We start from the raw sequence: 18,874 nt of genomic DNA on the forward strand, positions 1-18,874 counted from the left end.
TTTGTCAAAATTGCGAAAGTTCATTACATTTGGTTGGGGATCATTGACGGAAAGCGATATTTAAACCTCGTCTCTGATTTTTTTTAAGCAGATTTAAGTCAGGACTGAGACTAGACCACTCAGGAACAGTCAACACCTCTTGGAAAGCCCTTCTGGTGTCTTTTGCATAAAAATGTGTGTAGTTGTTCACAGAAGACTGAGGTGGGTTTCTCTGTAACTTTTTAACTGGGCTTTTCTTCTTTCATATTTATTTTGATCCTAACAAACTCCTCAGTTCCTGCCGGTGACAAGCATACCCATAACATGATCCCAATACTTGGAAATACAAAGAGATCAACAACATTGCATTCACTCCATATTCCTGGCCTGTATGACAAAGTGAAAAGAAATAGCCGGTGTTAAAAAAAAATCCACTAGATGGGAACGGAGGTAAGATGGCAGACTCTACACAGCGGTGCAGATTGCCTCAAGATAGAATCATAATATTCAATATCTGTAAGACTAAATATTAGAACTTTACATACTCGTGGGTAATAACCTTCAATCTGGATAACACAAAACAACTCATCAGGCTTAAGAAATGTATCGACAAATATTACAACAACAAGCAACACCAAACATGACAGAGTAAACAAGGAGAACCAATCTCCAAAAGAAAATGAGACTGACGGACACAGACGATTTATGCTTTTCACTACCGGGAATGGTTACGGTGGAAACCAATCTTTTAAAATCGATCGATGACAAACTGCATACCGTAATTTCCGGACTATAAGCCGCTACTTTTTTCCCACGCTATGAACCTTGCGCTTTATACAATGACGCGGCTAATTTATGGATTTTTCCCGCTTTCACAAATTCATGCCGCCAAAAAACTGAGCACCGTCACTTAATGTGACGTAAATCGAGCGCGCTCAAACTTTCCATCATTCTGATTACGGTAGTCATTTTGTCACCCTCATCATGGCAAAGACACGGAGAAATGCATATGATGCAGCTTTCAATTTGAAGGCGATCGATCTGGCTGTTGGAAAAGGAAATAGAGCTGCTGCACGGGAGCTTGGCCTTAATGAGTCGATGATAAGACGTTGGAAACAGCAGCGTGAGAAACTGACTTAGTGCAAAAAGACAACAAAAGCTTTCAGAGGAAAGAAAAGCAGATGGCCCGAACTAGAAAATGAGGCTTGGATGACAAGTGGGGAGAAATCCTTCACTAAAACGGGCCGCATGCGAAGAGCGACTTATGGTCAAGTCTGCCAGTGGGTCCTGACAGCGTGGAGCTGCTGCGTATTGAAGAGGGCAGCATGAGCTCAGCGGGGAATTTGCCTCCGGATGAAAGTGAGGAGAGCGACAATGAAAACGATCCAACATCGGATGAAGCAATTCTGAGGCTATTCAACTCCGACACCAAAGGAGATGACTTCAGTGGTTTCAGTGCACAGGAGGAAGATAGTGACCAAGGACTTTCTTGGTAGGCTACTGTTTACTGCTATTTAAAAAAAAAAAAAAATGTTACAAGCCTGTTTCGTTAAAGCCTATTTATTTTTGTTACAAGCCGTGTTTCGTTTAAAGGCTGTGTAAAGTTCATTTGTTTCAATGTACCGGTAGGCACCTGCGGCTTATAGACACGTGCGGCTTATTTATGTACAAAATACTTTTTTTTTTTTAATTCAGTGGGTGCGGCTTATATTCAGGTGCGCTTAATAGTCCAGCAATTACGGTACTTGAATTAGTTAGGAAATATATAAAGGAGTTGAAGGCGAGCCTCGAGACGAGTGACGAAAAAGCTGCGACAATGGAGAAAGAAACAAACAAGCTTAAAGGGACAGTCAATAAGATTGAAATGGACGTTAAATGAACTTAAAGGAGAACATCTTTCTGAGAGAAGCCTTACTTGACATACAGAATAGATCTATGAGAGAAAATATGGTACTTACTGCTATCCAAGAAAAAGGAGAAGTTCCTGAAAATGTGGTGAAGGAATTCCTTCTTACAGCGCTTCAGAACCCACTCGAAGCTGTTGACAAAATCCAACTTGAACGTGTACACTGTTTCGGACAGAGAGGACCCGAGATATGAGCGCCCAATCTTTGCCAAATTTGCTTTCTTTAAAGATAAAATAATGGTTGAAAGCCTGGGTAAAAGACTCACTGGCATGAAAATAGACATGAATGATAAGTTCCGAAGGAAATTGCAGAACGGCGCAAAGCTCTGTACCCAATCTTCAAGGAGAAGATATTAAAAAGGAAAAGTGTAGCTCTCGTAGTCTATAAACTGTATATTGATAACCAAATGTTCCGAGACACAGACTACTCCATGGCTATTCTAAATATTACAAAGTTCCCATAGAGGATTCTAATAATGGAACACTCAATATTAGCCATGGTCGGGATTGTAATTTAAAAAAATATCTAGAAAAGCAATAAAATACAACAATTTAAATAAATATACTACAACTACACTATACAATTCTAGGTAGGGAATGTTGGAAAAATAATTAGTATTAGACTTTCCATTTATTGTATTTTATGAATTGATAAGATAGCATTGAAGAAAGGATAATTAACTAAATTGTACATCTTAAAATACAAGGAACTGGAACACAAAAGTACTGAATCAACATGGAAGAGATAAAACACAGAGGACACAGTATGTGGGTATGTGCAGGAGTATTGTGATGGAAGGTGGGGTGTGTGTTTTTGTGTTTGAAAAAGTGTGGAGTTGAGTCAGTGAAAAAGGATAGTGGTTGCAAATCCCAGAGCCCATGTGTGCTTGTGAGCAGGGGTTATGAGAGCTTTCAATTTTGTGCAGATGTGGGATATACATTTTAAAATATATCATACATGTAGTTGATTTATTTATTGGCCTATCCCCAACCCTATACCTGAGCGACCCATACGCTAAGGAGAAGTCCTTATCTGTTTTATGGACCTACCGTAAGTAGCCTATACGCAGCCAAATCAGAAAGATGAATGTGGTCTGAGACCTACTAAAGCAGCACCACACACTCAAGATTCTGAGCCTGCCTGGCAGGGTTGGTCCTACAAAGCCAAATCCCCCTGATGGGAGAGCATAATATACAAGGAAATTCTCAAAGCTGCTAATGAGAACCTTGAAGACCTTGTACCTAACTGGTGGAGATTCCAGTGGGGTGTCCCCACCCAGGCAGTGGCAGTGCTGGCAACACTAGCTGCAGTAACCAATGGGGAGGGGGTCACACTCGGACAATCAGAGAGGGGGCATATTATTGTGGCCCTGGTGGCAAAGGTCTGACAACACAGAGATGCTTGGGAATATGGTCACAACGGGGGACCGTTGGGGTGTAGCTGAGTTTCATCAGCTAGGACGTGACAATGGTTAATCAAATCTCCCTATTATTGCTACGTTTTGCATGCCTTCTCAAACAGCTTCAACTGTATATCAAGTTCTTTCTTGAGTTGGGCTCAGTGATGGAACAACTGAATAGTGGGGAACAATTGGAGGTTTACTTAGTAGCAATGCAAATATCATGGTATAGCTATATGGACACTCAATCACTATGGTACTTTTAAATGGTGAGTTTACAAACATATATTATGATAAATAGATTTGAAACTTGTATCTCAATATGGTAAATGGTGAAATAAGTATAGCCAGTTATAATGAATGGCTTAGCAGATAATAAGAAAAGACGATCAGTATTTACCTGGCTAAAAGAGAAGAAGTTTAATATATATTGTTTACAGGAAACTCATTCAACTATTTTAGATGAAGTTGTGTGGAAAAAGGACTAGGGAGGCGAAATATATTTCTCCCATGGGCAAAGAAACTCGAAAGGGGTAATGATATTAATTAACAGTAATTTTGATCCGAATGTGCAAATTGTCCAAACAGATCATCAAGGTAGATGGGTGAATGTAAATACACTGCTCAAAAAAATAAAGGGAACACTAAAATAACACATCCTAGATCTGAATGAATGAAATATTCTTATTAAATACTTTTTTCTTTACATAGTTGAATGTGCTGACAACAAAATCACACAAAAATGATCAATGGAAATCAAATTTATCAACCCATGGAGGTCTGGATTTGGAGTCACACTCAAAATTAAAGTGGAAAACCACACTACAGGCTGATCCAACTTTGATGTAATGTCCTTAAAACAAGTCAAAATGAGGCTCAGTAGTGTGTGTGGCCTCCACGTGCCTGTATGACCTCCCTACAACGCCTGGGCATGCTCCTGATGAGGTGGCGGATGGTCTCCTGAGGGATCTCCTCCCAGACCTGGACTAAAGCATCCGCCAACTCCTGGACAGTCTGTGGTGCAACGTGGCGTTGGTGGATGGAGCGAGACATGATGTCCCAGATGTGCTCAATTGGATTCAGGTCTGGGGAACGGGCGGGCCAGTCCATAGCATCAATGCCTTCCTCTTGCAATAACTGCTGACACACTCCAGCCACATGAGGTCTAGCATTGTCTTGCATTAGGAGGAACCCAGGGCCAACCGCACCAGCATATGGTCTCACAAGGGGTCTGAGGATCTCATCTCGGTACCTAATGGCAATCAGGCTACCTCTGGCGAGCACATGGAGGGCTGTGCGGCCCCCAAAGAAATGCCACCCCACACCATGACTGACCCACCGCCAAATCGGTCATGCTGGAGGATGTTGCAGGCAGCAGAACGTTCTCCACGGCGTCTCCAGACTCTGTCACGTCTGTCACGTGCTCAGTGTGAACCTGCTTTCATCTGTGAAGAGCACAGGGCACCAGTGGCGAATTTGCCAATCCTGGTGTTCTCTGGCAAATGCCAAACGTCCTGCACGGTGTTGGGCTGTAAGCAAAACCCCCACCTGTGGACGTCGGGCCCTCATACCACCCTCATGGAGTCTGTTTCTGACCGTTTGAGCAGACACATGCACATTTGTGGCCTGCTGGAGGTCATTTTGCAGGGCTCTGGCAGTGCTCCACCTGCTCCTCCTTGCACAAAGGCGGAGGTAGCGGTCCTGCTGCTGGGTTGTTGCCCTCCTACGGCCTCCTCCACGTCTCCTGATGTACTGGCCTGTCTCCTGGTAGCGCCTCCATGCTCTGGACACTACGCTGACAGACACAGCAAACCTTCTTGCCACAGCTCGCATTAATGTGCCATCCTGGATGAGCTGCACTACCTGAGCCACTTGTGTGGGTTGTAGACTCCGTCTCATGCTACCACTAGAGTGAAAGCACCGCCAGCATTCAAAAGTGACCAAAACATCAGCCAGGAAGCATAGGAACTGAGAAGTGGTCTGTGGTCACCACCTGCAGAACCACTCCTTTATTGGGGGTGTCTTGCTAATTGCCTATAATTTCCACCTTTTGTCTATTCCATTTGCACAACAGCATGTGAAATTTATTGTCAATCAGTGTTGCTTCCTAAGTGGACAGTTTGATTTCACAGAAGTGTGATTGACTTGGAGTTACATTGTGTTGTTTAAGTGTTCCCTTTATTTTTTTGAGCAGTGTATGTTATTGGACCATAAACAGATATGGCTCATTAACCTTTACGGACCAAATTATGATGATCCACGCTTCTTTGAAAATATATATAATAGTTTATCAACCATACAAGCTATACAAGACTGTATTATCATGGTGGGAGATTATATTACGGTTTTAAATACCGCTATGGACCGTAAAGGAAATGACACTACAAACTATCCCCTTCATACACTTAAGGAAATCCCGAATATCATGGATATATTGGAACTAGTGGATATATGGAGGCTTAAATATCCTGACCTAGTGAGATATACATGGCAGAGGCTCAATCAATTTAGTCGTCTTGACTACTTTCTCTCTGGCACCAAAAGTTAGTGTTGATAGGGGACAGATTGCAGTCGGAGCATCAAATAATTGGCATATATATTACTCTTACAGAATTTCCACGTGGGCGAGGATATTGAAAATGTAGTTAAAGCCTAATGGATGACAACTTGTTTTTAACTAGGACAGAAGTATTTATAACTGACTATTTCCGACAAAACATACAGTGGGGCAAAAAAGTATTTAGTCAGCCACCAATTGTGCAAGTTCTCCCACTTAAAAAGATGAGAGAGGCCTGTAATTTTCATCATAGGTACACTTCAACTATGACAGACAAAATGAGAAAAAAAATCCAGAAAATCACATTGTAGGATTTTTAATGAATTTATTTGCAAATTATGGTGGAAAATAAGTATTTGGTCAATAACAAAATCTCAATACTTTGTTATATACCCTTTGTTGGCAATGACAGAGGTCAAACGTTTTCTGTAAGTCTTCACAAGGTTTTCACACACTGTTGCTGGTATTTTGGCCCATTCCTCCATGCAGATCTCCTCTAGAGCAGTGATGTTTTGGGGCTGTTGCTGGGCAACACGGACTTTCAACTCCCTCCAAAGAATTTCTATGGGGTTGAGATCTGGAGACTGGCTAGGCCACTCCAGGACCTTGAAATGCTTCTTACGAAGCCACTCCTTCGTTGCCCGGGCGGTGTGTTTGGGATCATTGTCATGCTGAAAGACCCAGCCACGTTTCATCTTCAATTCCCTTGCTGATGGAAGGAGGTTTTCACTCAAAATCTCACGATACATGGCCCCATTCATTCTTTCCTTTACACGGATCAGTCGTCCTGGTCCCTTTGCAGAAAAACAGCCCCAAAGCATGATGTTTCCACCCCCATGCTTCACAGTAGGTATGGTGTTCTTTGGATGCAACTCAGCATTCTTTGTCCTCCAAACACGACGAGTTGAGTTTTTACCAAAAAGTTATATTTTGGTTTCATCTGACCATATGACATTCTCCCAATCTTCTTCTGGATCATCCAAATGCTCTCTAGCAAACTTCAGACGGGCCTGGACATGTACTGGCTTAAGCAGGGGGACACGTCTGGCACTGCAGGATTTGAGTCCCTGGCGGCGTAGTGTGTTACTGATGGTAGGCTTTGTTACTTTGGTCCCAGCTCTCTGCAGGTCATTCACTAGGTCCCCCCGTGTGGTTCTGGGATTTTTGCTCACCGTTCTTGTGATCATTTTGACCCCACGGGGTGAGATCTTGCGTGGAGCCCCAGATCGAGGGAGATTATCAGTGGTCTTGTATGTCTTCCATTTCCTAATAATTGCTCCCACAGTTGATTTCTTCAAACCAAGCTGCTTACCTATTGCAGATTCAGTCTTCCCAGCCTGGTGCAGGTCTACAATTTTGTTTCTGGTGTCCTTTGACAGCTCTTTGGTCTTGGCCATAGTGGGGTTTGGAGTGTGACTGTTTGAGGTTGTGGACAGGTGTCTTTAATACTGATAACAAGTTCAAACAGGTGCCATTAATACAGATAACGAGTGGAGGACAGAGGAGCCTCCTAAAGAAGAAGTTACAGGTCTGTGAGAGCCAGAAATCTTGCTTGTTTGTAGGTGACCAAATACTTATTTTCCACCATAATTTGCAAATAAATTCATTAAAAATCCTACAATGTGATTTTCTGGATTTTTTTCTCCAAATTTTGTCTGTCATAGTTGAAGTGTACCTATGATGAAAATTACAGGCCTCTCTCATCTTTTTAAGTGGGAGAACTTGCACAGTTGGTGGCTGACTAAATACTTTTTTGCCCCACTGTAGGTATTAGAGGTCGACCGATTATGATTTTTCAACGCCGATACCGATTATTGGAGGACCAAAAAAAGCTGATACCGATTAAATCGGCCGATTTTTTATATATATGTGTATGTAATAATGACAATTACAACAATACTAAATTAACACTTTTATTTTAACTTAATATAATACATAACTAAAATCTATGTAGTCTCAAATAAATAATGAAACATGCTCAATTTGGTTTAAATAATGCAAAAACACAGTGTTGGGAACAAAGTAAAAGTGCAATATGTGTCATGTAAAAAAGCTAACGTTTATGTTCGTTGCTCTGAACATATGAAAACTGGTGGTTCAATATTCCCAGTTAAGAAGTTTTAGGTTGTAGTTATTATAGGAATTATGACGCGTCGACTATTTCTCTCTATACCATTTGTATTTAATGTACCTTAGACTATTTGATGCTCTTATAGGCACTTTAGTATTCCCATCCCAATCTCGGTAGTTGATAGGCTTGAAGTCATAAACAGCACAGTGCTTCAAGCATTGCTAAGAGCTGCTGGAAAATGCAGGAAAGTGCTGTTTGAATGAATGCTTACGAGCATGCTGCTGATTACCGATTGTTATGAAAACATGAAATCGGCCCTAGTTAATCAGACGACCTCTAATAGGTATAGAAGATCCCCTTATTGTATGGGACAATTTTAAATCCAATTCAGTACTCATCTCTAAAACAAAAGCAATTTAGGTCAAAATAATACATATATTTTTAATTGAACCTTTATTTAACTAGGCAAGTCAGTTAAGAACAAATTCTTATTTACAATTACAGCCTAGGAACAGTGGGTTAACTGCCTTGTTCAGGAGGAGAACGACAGATTTTTACCTTGTCAGCTCGGGGATTCGATCTTGCAACCTTTCAGTTACTAGTCCAACGCTCTAACCACTAGGCTACCTGCCACCCGGGCTTAGTGGGACTATCATTTGTTTTTCAACAGGACAATGACCCAACACACCTCCAGGCTGTGTAAGGGCTATTTGACCAAGAAGGAGAGTGATGGAATGCTGCATCAGATGACCTGGCCCGCCACAATCCCCCGACCTCAACTAAATTGAGATGGTTTAGGATGAGTCGGACCACAGAGTGAAAAGCAGCCAACAAGTGCTCAGCATATGTGGGAACTCCTTTAAGACTTTTGGAAAAGCATTCCAGATGAAGCTGGTTGAGAGAAAGCCAAGTGTGCGCAAATCTGTCATCAAGGCAAAGGGTGGCTATTTGAAGAATCTCAAATGATTTGTTTAACACTTTTTTGGTTACTACATAATTCCATATGTGTTATTTCATAGTTTTGATGTCTTCAAAATGATTCTACAATGTAGAAAATAGTAAAAACAAAGAAAAACCCTTGAATGAGTAGGTGTAATTTTAAATACATTTGCCAACATTTCTAAAAAATAAAAAAAAAGGGTTATTGTGTGTACATCGTGAGCATTTTTATTTATTTAATACATTTTGAATTCAGGCAGTAACAGAATAAAATGTAGAATAAGCACTGTGCAAGGCATTTGGAAAATATTCAGACCCCTTGATTTTCCCACATTTTGTTACGTTAGACTTATTCAAAATTTTAAAAATCCTCAATCTACACGCAATACCCCATAATGACGTGAACAATTTTTTTATAAAAATAAAAAAAACATGCCTTATTTACATAAGTATTCAGACCCTTTGACATGAGACTCGCAATTGAGCTCAGGTGCACCCTGTTATCATTGATCATCCTTGAGATGTTTCTACATCTTCATTGGAGTCCACCTGTGGTAAATTCATTTGATTGGACATGATTTGGAAAGTCACACACCTGTCTATATAAAGTCCCGCAGTTGACAGTGCATGTCAGAGCAAAAACAAGCCATGAGGTCAAAGGAATTGTCCGTTGAGCTCCGAGACAGGATTGTGTCAAGGCACAGATCTGGGGAAGGGTACCAAAGAAAATTCTGCAGCATTGAAGGTCCCCAAGAACACAGTGGCCTCCATTCTTAAATGGAATAAGTTTAGATCCACCAACAATCTTCTTAGAGTTGGCCGCCCGGCCAAACTGAGCAATCGGGGGAGAAGGGCCTTGGTCAGGGAGGTGACCAAGAACCCGATGGTCACTCTGACAGAGCTCCAGGGTTCCTCTGTGGAGATGGGAGAACCTTCCAGAAGGACGACCATCTCTGCAGCACTCCACCAATCAGGCCTTTATGGTAGTGGCCAGACGGAAGCCACTCCTCCGTAAAAGGCACATGATAGCCCGTTTGCCAAAAAGCACCTAAAGGACTCTGAGCATGAGATACGAGATTCTCTGCTCTGATGAAACCAAATTGAACTCTTTGGCCTGAATGCCAAGTGCCATGTCTGGAAGAAACCTGGCACCATCCCTACAGTGAAGCATGGTGGTGGCAGCATCATGCTGTGGGAATCGCTGCCAAAGGTACTTCAACAATGTACTGAGTAAAGAGTCTGAATACTTACAGTACCAGTCAAAAGTTTGGACACACCTACTCATTCAAGGGTTTCTTTATTTTTACTATTTTCTACATTGTAGAATAATAGTGAATACATCAAAACTATGAAATTACACATATGGAATCATGTAGTAATCACTGGGTTGAGATTGGGTGATTGTGGAGGCAGGTCAACTGATGCAGCATTTCATTACTCTCTTTCTTGGTCAAATAGCCCTTACCCAGCCTGGAAGTGTGTTGGGTCATTGTCCTGTTGAAAAACAAATGATAGTGGAACTAAGCGCAAACCAGATGGGATGGTGTTTCACTGCAGAATGCTGTGATAGCCATGCTGGTTAAGTGTGCCTTGAATTCTAAATAAATCACTGACAGTGTCACCAGCAAAGCACCATCACACCTCCTCCTCCATGCTTCACGATGGGAATCACACATGCAGGAGGTCATCCGTTCACCTACTCTGCGTCTCACAAAGACACGGCGGTTGTAACCAAAAATCGCAAATTTGGACTCATCAGACCAAAAGGACTCATTTCCACCAGTCTAATGTCCATTGCTCGTGTTTCTTGGCCCAAGCAAGTCTCTTCTTATTATTTGTGTCCTTTAGTATTGGTTTCTTTGCAGCAATTCGACCATGAAGGCCTGATTCACACATTCTCCTCTGAACAGTTGATGTTGAGATGTGTCTGTTACTTGAACACTGAAGCATATATTTGGGCTGCAATTTCTGAAGCTGGTAATTCTAATGAACTTATCCCCCGCAGCAGAGGTAACTCTGGGTCTTCCTTTCCTGTGGCGGACCTCATGAGAGAGAGTTTCATCATAGCGCTTGATGGTTTTTGCGACTGCACTTGAAGAAACTTTCAAAGTTCTTGAAAATGTCCACATTGACTGACCTTCATGTCTTAATGATGGACTGTCGTTTCTCTTTGCTTATTTGAGCTGTTCTTGCCATAATATGGACTTGGTCTTTTACCAAATAGGGCTATCATCTGTATATCACCCCTGCCTTGAAACAACACAACTGATTGGCTCAAATGCAATAAGAAGGAAATAAATTCAACAATTTAACAAGGGACGCCTGTTAATTGAAATACATTCCAGGTGACTACCTCATGAAGCTGGTTGAGAGAATGCCAGGAGTCTACTCACACTTACACATTGAGCCTGATTGCTGTCTGTGTGTATTGCAGGGAGGAGGGCAGCCGGCAGGAGGATCAAAGCTCTTCAGAGACAGCTGCTTGACATCCGCAAGGAAAAAACTCTGGAGCTGCAGGTACCATAACTGAGGAAGACAACGGAGACACATTCCTTCACGTGCCCGATATGATTTTCAATCTAGTAATGGGCAAGATTAGAATTAGGCTACACATTGACTGACTCTTGGTGGTGCTCCAAGTTCCTTGAGGGTGTCAGACGTCGATGTCTTTGAAAATCGGGGTGCCTCCCGGTTTTTCATTCTCAGGTAAATACATGACAAAGTATTGGCAACTTATGTAATACTTTGCGCAAACTGTCTTAATGTTGTCCCTTTAGCGACGTGAGGAGATGACTGCCCACCTGAAGGACCAGCTACACGGGAGGATAAGGCTAAGACTGGGCTGGAGAGGAAGTATGTGAAGAGCAGCGCGGAGCTGCTGGTGTACCAGGGACAGAAGATCAACACACACTCTGAGAAGCAGCTGGAGGAAGAGATCAGGGTGTGTGTCTTTGTGGCTACTGTCCAGAATCATCCCCTAGCCCCTAAGGCTGTGTTTACACAGGCAGCCCAAATCTGATCTTTTGCCCAATTAGTGGCAAACATCTGATCTTATTGGTCAAAAGACCAATTAGTGGTAAAAGATCTGAATTGGGCTGCCTGTGTAAACGCAGTCTAAGTGCCTCATGCAGTGGCGGATTGGCAATTCTGACAAATGCCAGATGGGCTGGACCATTTTTGTTGTTGGGTAGGCTGGTCGAAATTGACACACACACACAAATATATATTTTTATATAAAGACATGGCCGGCGGCCCATGGGCCTGTTAAGATTTGTTGTACAGAGTTTTGCGCAATTTCTATGTTCTACTAATCTATAATGAGCTTTTGGCTGACCAGTGGGCAACAGCCATCTAGTTAATGTGTATTGAGTTTCCACTTCCTCTGATGTTGAACCTCAAGTTAATTAGCCTATGATATTACTTAGTGCACATATGTATTTAAATGTCATGTGTCAACACTGCTCCCAGTGTCTAATTAGGGTGTGTAGGGTCAGGGTGTGTGTGTGGGGGTGGGGGGGGGGGGTGAGTTGGCGGCGCATGTAGTGATGGGGGCTGGTGTGGATGAAATGCCAGGGATGAATTCTTGTTCCAGTCCACCCATGAAGATCTCATAGAATTGGGTAGGTATTGCTTTTTGCTAATACCTACACATTTCTTGTAGCTATCCCATCCTTTCAGATCTACACAAGTGGCTAGGGGGTGTTTCTGGACAGAGCCTTTGGTGTGACTTGGCTACAGACTTTGTAGTAACTGTGAGGTTTGGCTGTACAGAGATGGTTACCACTACATGTGCATCTGTGTAATCATTGTTCCTCTGTCCTCAGCTACTGCAGGAGAGGTTGGAGGAGGAGAGGAGAGTTCATATGGAGACGGAGACTTTCCTCAAGAAACATCAGACAGTACGTGTGCAGTGGTGGTTGGAAAATGGCATGACATGACTTGTGTATAGGAGCATAATTTATCTTTTGTGTGACATATACAGTACCGGTCAAAAGTGTTAAAATACCTACTCATTCCAGGGTTTTCTTTATTTTTACTAATTTTCTACATTCTAGAATAATAGTGAACACATCAAAACAATGAAATAACACATGGAATCATGTAGTAACCAAAAAAGTGTTAAAAAACAACAGGAAAATGACCCAACACACCTCCAGGCTGTGTAAGGGCTATTTGACCAAGAAGGAGAGTGATGGAGTGCTGCATCAGATGACCAGGCCTCCACAAAAACCCCGACCTTACCCAAATTGAGATGGTTTGGTATGAGTCGGACCGCAGAGTGATAGAAAAGCAGCCAACAAGTGCTCAGCATATGTGGGAACTTCTTCAAGACTGTTGAAAAAGCATTCCAGGTGGTGAAGCTGTTTGAGAGAATGCCAAGAGTGTGCAAAGCAGTCATCAAGGCAAAGGGTGGCTATTTAAAGTATAAAATATAATGAGTTATTTGAACACTTTTTTGGTTACAACATGATTCCATATGTGTTATTTCATAGTTTTGATGTCTTCACTATTATTCTACAATGTAGATAATAGTTAAAAATAAAGGAAAACCCTTGAATGAGTAGGTTAGGAGCTGGAGCTGCCATCTAAATGCTGTTATTTTATTGCAATAGTAGAATCCCAAATCAATCCCTAGCACCTATTCAGGGTTCGGCAACCTTTACGACAGCAATAGCAATTAAAACATTTTTAATCACAAAAAATGTGTTGGGGGAGCTGTACAAGAAATTGATGAGCCCTTGTCTCTAGAGCAATAGCGGCCATAGCTGGGATTTAGCACCACGAATAGCTGCAGATCAAATCACTGCAAAATCTGACTTTCAGAACCACAAAACAGTGGACAGCGGCCGTCAGCAGAGCCATATTTGTCTGTCAGGTGAAGCTGCAACAATGTGTGTTTGTGTGCACCTCTCAGAGTCTGGATGAGAAGCTGGAGGTGTGGATGGAGCGCTATGAGAGAGACATGGAGGACAAGCAGCAGGAGCTCAACAGCCTGAGGAACAAAAAAGCTAACAATCTCTCCCAGCTCCAGGAGCTGGCAAAGAAGGTGAGGACAAAGCCTGGGTTGATTTCATTAGGCACCAAACAGGGAAAAACAGACTGAAATAGGGAGGGACCACCTGGACTTTTCTAAAAAGAAACAGTAGTTTTCATTTTCCGTTGAATAATGTTTTGCTTCGGTGTGCCCTAATGAATACAAGCCTGGTCTGCATGGCTCACAACCCATTTCTTTCTGTAGTATACGGTTTAGCGCACTGACACTAGGTAATGAATAGGATAGTAGGCCTGATATACACTGAGTATACCAAACATTAGGAACACCGTCCTATTATTGAGTTGCACATCCCACCTGCAAATAAACTGTTATTACAAGTCCTCAGATCATTAAAGGGGAAATCTGCAGTTGCTACATACGTTTTTTTAACTTTTAAATGAATTGTACACTACATAGCCAAAAGTATGTGGACACCCCTTCAAAGTAGTGGATTCTATAACTAAACCCGAGATAGACCACAGTCTGTCGTTTTCAATATATTGGCGCGTTCTAGCATGCATCTGCATATTTCCGTCGGGGAACGCCTACTCTGTGAAGTGCGCCTGTGCAATAACTCAATTCACCCTTGCACTCCTAAACAACGCAATTTTAAAAAACTTTTACCCTTTTGCAAAGTCTACAAAACATAGTCCACTCTGTTCATAACAGATTGTAGTTTTGGGAACAGAAAACTGTATTGAGATCAAATGTTTCATCAAGGAGAAAATGTGCAGAATGACGGCCAAAATCCACCTTCTCCAACTGCAGGTCAGTGGGCTTCCTCTCACTACCATATTTGGTACTGAGTGGAAACGCCAAGCAGATGCTTCACATCTGGTGAAATATCTGTCTCATTGTTCTGTGACACAATCTTCATAGACAAACATTGGCAGTAGAATGGCCCTTACTGAAGAGTTCAGCGACTTTCAACGTGGAATTGTCATAGGATGCCACCTTTCCAAAAAGTCAGTTTGTCAAATTTCTGCCCTGCTAGAGCTGCACTGGTCAACTGTAGGTGCTCATATTGTGAAGTGGAAACGTCTAGGAGCAACAACAGCTCAGCCGCGAAGTGGTAGGCCACACAAGCTCACAGAATGGGACCGCCGAGTCCAGAAGCGCGTAAAAATGTCTGTCCTCGGTTGCAACACTCACTACCGAGTTCCAAACTGCCTCTGGAAGCAACGTCAGCACAAGAACTGTTCATCAGGAGCTCCATGTAATGAGTTTCCATACATAGCTTTTTACTAAAATAGACTGCAAATTGCCGCTTTTAGAAAGTATACCCGTATGGAACAGAAATTGTACTCTGGATATTGACTCGGTCTTTGTACTTTCTTCTGTTCCAGTACAGAGACATTGAGCAGGTGGTCATCGAGGACAGGATGGAGAAAGAGGCCCTACGCAGGAAGCTGGAGAAGGAACATATGGAGCGAGACGCAGCCACCAAGGTAATCATTGAACAATCTTTAATAAATCACCACCACCTGCCCAGCAAGGAAACCAATCACATCCAGTGGCAGTGCAGTGTTTAATGCCATGCATCTTGTTCACAACTGTACTCCCCTCTTCTTTTGTTCATTACACTAAATCATTTTCTTATTCCCTGTCTGTCACTTGCAGATCCAGTCGTGGTGGAGGGGAACATTAGTGCGACGCGGCCTGGGCCCCTATAAGAAAGGCAAGAAGCCCAAGTCCAAGGAGGGAAAGAAGGGAAAGAAGAAAAAGTGAGGTGTCCCTTCTTCAAGAGCTCCAGTGAAAGGAAACCCAAAAAAAATTCTCAATACAGACATGTTACTTTTCATCAATGTTCAATTCCTGATTACAGACAATCTAAGTCGACACTGGCCTGTAGGCAAATATATCTTCAATGAGAAAAGCTTTTTTTTTTCTTTAACAGAGTAAAGTTGGCATGGTCATTTTGAATACTACTACCACCATTGCCAGGTTCTTACTTATATGCAGTCTAACAAGGGCAAGAATGGTAATAAACAAGCGTACTCATGAGACTGAAATGGGTAACTTTTATTAATGCACTTTAAAGAATTCCAAATATTAATTCCAGAAAATAATAATTCAATTTTGTACATGTTTTCAGGGACAATTTCTCAGCAAACGGTGTAAAAAGTTAAAAAGACCATGTTGCGGTCATGAAAGAAGGTCCTCTCTTTATCTGGTACCTACTTGTAAACATATGGAATGTATCTATTTTACTGTACAAATGTCACAGGGTCCAGACCCAGCAGTAGGGGCACATGATTTCTGCTGGAGAAAGCCCAAGTCAGTCGACATAAGTTAGGAGGGGGGAAAATATCTAAACAAAACATTTATAATATATTTAAAATCACCTTTAACTTCCCTTTTCAGAACTCTGAGTCTTATCAAAACAAAGTTAAAATGGCAAAAACATACCTCTGATATATTTTTTCACTTCAGAAGCTACGTAGGCTGATTCCCAGTCTACATCGCTTTTACTGTAGGGATGTGCATCTATGTAGGCAGATTCCCAGTCTACATCGCTTTTACTGTAGGGATGTGCATTTAAGTAGGCATGCTACGTAGCTTTTACTGTTGGGATGTGCATCTATGTAGGCAGCCTACGTAGCTTTTACTGTAGGGATGTGCATCTATGTAGGCAGCCTACGTAGCTTTTACTGTAGGGATGTGCATTTAAGTAGGCATGCTACGTAGCTTTTACTGTAGGGATGTGCATCTATGTAGGCAGATTCCCAGTCTACATCGCTTTTACTGTAGGGATGTGCATCTATGTAGGCAGCCTACGTAGCTTTTACTGTAGGGATGTGCATTTAAGTAGGCAGCCTACGTAGCTTTTACTGTAGGGATGTGCATCTATGTAGGCAGTCTACGTAGCTTTTACTGTAGGGATGTGCATCTATGTAGGCAGCCTACGTAGCTTTTACTGTAGGGATGTGCAACTATGTAGGCAGCCTACGTAGCTTTTACTGTAGGGATGTGCATCTATGTAGGCAGTCTACGTAGCTTTTACTGTAGGGATGTGCATCTATGTAGTCAGCCTACGTAGCTTTTACTGTAGGGATGTGCTTTTAAGTAGGCATGCTACGTAGCTTTTACTGTAGGGATGTGCATCTATGTAGGCAGCCTACGTAGCTTTTACTGTAGGGATGTGCAACTATGTAGGCAGCCTACGTAGCTTTTACTGTAGGGATGTGCATCTATGTAGGCAGTCTACGTAGCTTTTACTGTAGGGATGTGCATCTATGTAGTCAGCCTACGTAGCTTTTACTGTAGGGATGTGCTTTTAAGTAGGCATGCTACGTAGCTTTTACTGTAGGGATGTGCATCTATGTAGGCAGCCTACGTAGCTTTTACTGTAGGGATGTGCTTTTAAGTAGGCAGCCTACGTAGCTTTTACTGTAGGGATGTGCATCTATGTAGGCAGCCTACGTAGCTTTTACTGTAGGGATGTGCATCTATGTAGGCAGCCTACGTAGCTTTTACTGTAGGGATGTGCATCTATGTAGGCAGTCTACGTAGCTTTTGCTGTAGGGATGTGCATCTATGTAGGCAGCCTACGTAGCTTTTACTGTAGGGATGTGCATCAAACTAGGCAGCCTACGTAGCTTCTGAAAGGAAAAATATATCAGAGGTATGTTTTTACTATTTTAACTTTCTTTTAGATAAGAGTTCTGAAAAGGGAGGCTGGGAATCTGCCTACAAGATCCCCGACCCCATCAATCAGTGGTCCTTGGGTCTATCTTCACCAGAGTATTATTGTCAGCTCTAAGGCTAGCACTCCCTCATCCCCCTCCCTGGGAACGAGAGGTTGTGTCTGCCTCATTAGAACTAAGAGTCAGTCCGTTAACCTGACTTTCTGTGGGTAACACTGCTCTAAGTAGAGCTGGGCCATGTTCATTAGGGCATGCAACTGAACTGCAATGTTTCTTATTGGACAAGTACAGGTAATCCCTGTTTCAGTGTGTTTTCTTCTGTTTGGTGCCTAATGAACACGACCTTGTCAATGGGGTTCACTAAGGACAGCGCTAGTGACAAATAAATACTGTTCCGGTCTGGCAGATTACTGTAACCGCTGCCAGACCAAATTAGCAATATGCACACCTGTGTGTGTAGCAAGATCCACATTTGTGTCTTTAAGATGTGGTTGAACAATTCACCAAAAACAACTTGATCATGAGAAGAATTGGAAAGGTGTCTTGAACACTGTCAATAGTTAAATCTGTAGATCCATTTGAATGTCATACAAACTTGGCTACATGTAGTGATAAAAAGATTAGTTCTGTGCATGAGGGAGACACTGTCATATTCACTACTACTTGTCTACGGTCTCAACACACCATGTTGAACTCAAATGTGAAGGTGATGAGGTGGTTTGTAAAAAATACAAGAAAAAAAGAAACGTTTGTTTGTAGAAAATAAAAAAGGTAGTGTATGTTTATCCCCAGTGCCTTAGCCCCAGAACCTGGCCGGCCCCAACAGCTCATCAGTAGAGTGGACTACAATAAGAAATAACCGTTACTGCAAGATAAAAACACAGATACTAATGCAAAGTTGCAGGCCTTGATGTCATGCTGTCAGTCAACCTGCCCATATGCTGTCAGTCAACCTGCCCATACATACACCCTTGATTAGAGACTTGACTGAGCTGTGCTCAAGGAAGAAGTTGCCTGTAAACGCTGGTCTAGGATCAGCTTGAACCAATCCCACTCGTAACGCTAACCTTTTAAGAGGCCTGTTTTCTTTTCTTATAGTACTTTTTATTTTACTTCCCTGGCCCAGCGCTTAGGGACATCGTCCAATCCATGTAGCTACACGAGAACGCAACTCCTTGTGGAAAAACACATGAATTACAGCTTTATACATGGGTGATTCTACAGAAGCGGTGCAAATTGCAATCCCACCCCGAAAAAAAAAATATATATATATATATAAAAAAAATAAAAAGCTAAGTCTCCAAACTTAGGACATCTATATACATCACAATATGTTCTAA

The 18,874-nt window shown here is 42.1% G+C and overlaps 1 protein-coding gene across 1 annotated transcript; it reads left to right on the top strand.

Annotated features, from left to right (window-relative positions):
- Positions 1–11,515: 11,515 nt before the first annotated feature.
- Positions 11,516–15,859, top strand: LOC120042064 (dynein regulatory complex protein 9-like). The gene is made up of 6 exons (XM_038986955.1): positions 11,516–11,558; positions 11,660–11,793; positions 12,677–12,751; positions 13,768–13,899; positions 15,234–15,335; positions 15,508–15,859. Exons 1-6 carry the CDS (start codon positions 11,516–11,518, stop codon positions 15,613–15,615), a joined length of 594 nt encoding a protein of 197 aa, XP_038842883.1. The 3' UTR covers positions 15,616–15,859.
- Positions 15,860–18,874: the final 3,015 nt, after the last annotated feature.

This window comes from Salvelinus namaycush, unplaced genomic scaffold (assembly GCF_016432855.1).
Source record: "Salvelinus namaycush isolate Seneca unplaced genomic scaffold, SaNama_1.0 Scaffold609, whole genome shotgun sequence".
In the NCBI taxonomy this organism is placed as follows: domain Eukaryota; kingdom Metazoa; phylum Chordata; class Actinopteri; order Salmoniformes; family Salmonidae; genus Salvelinus; species Salvelinus namaycush.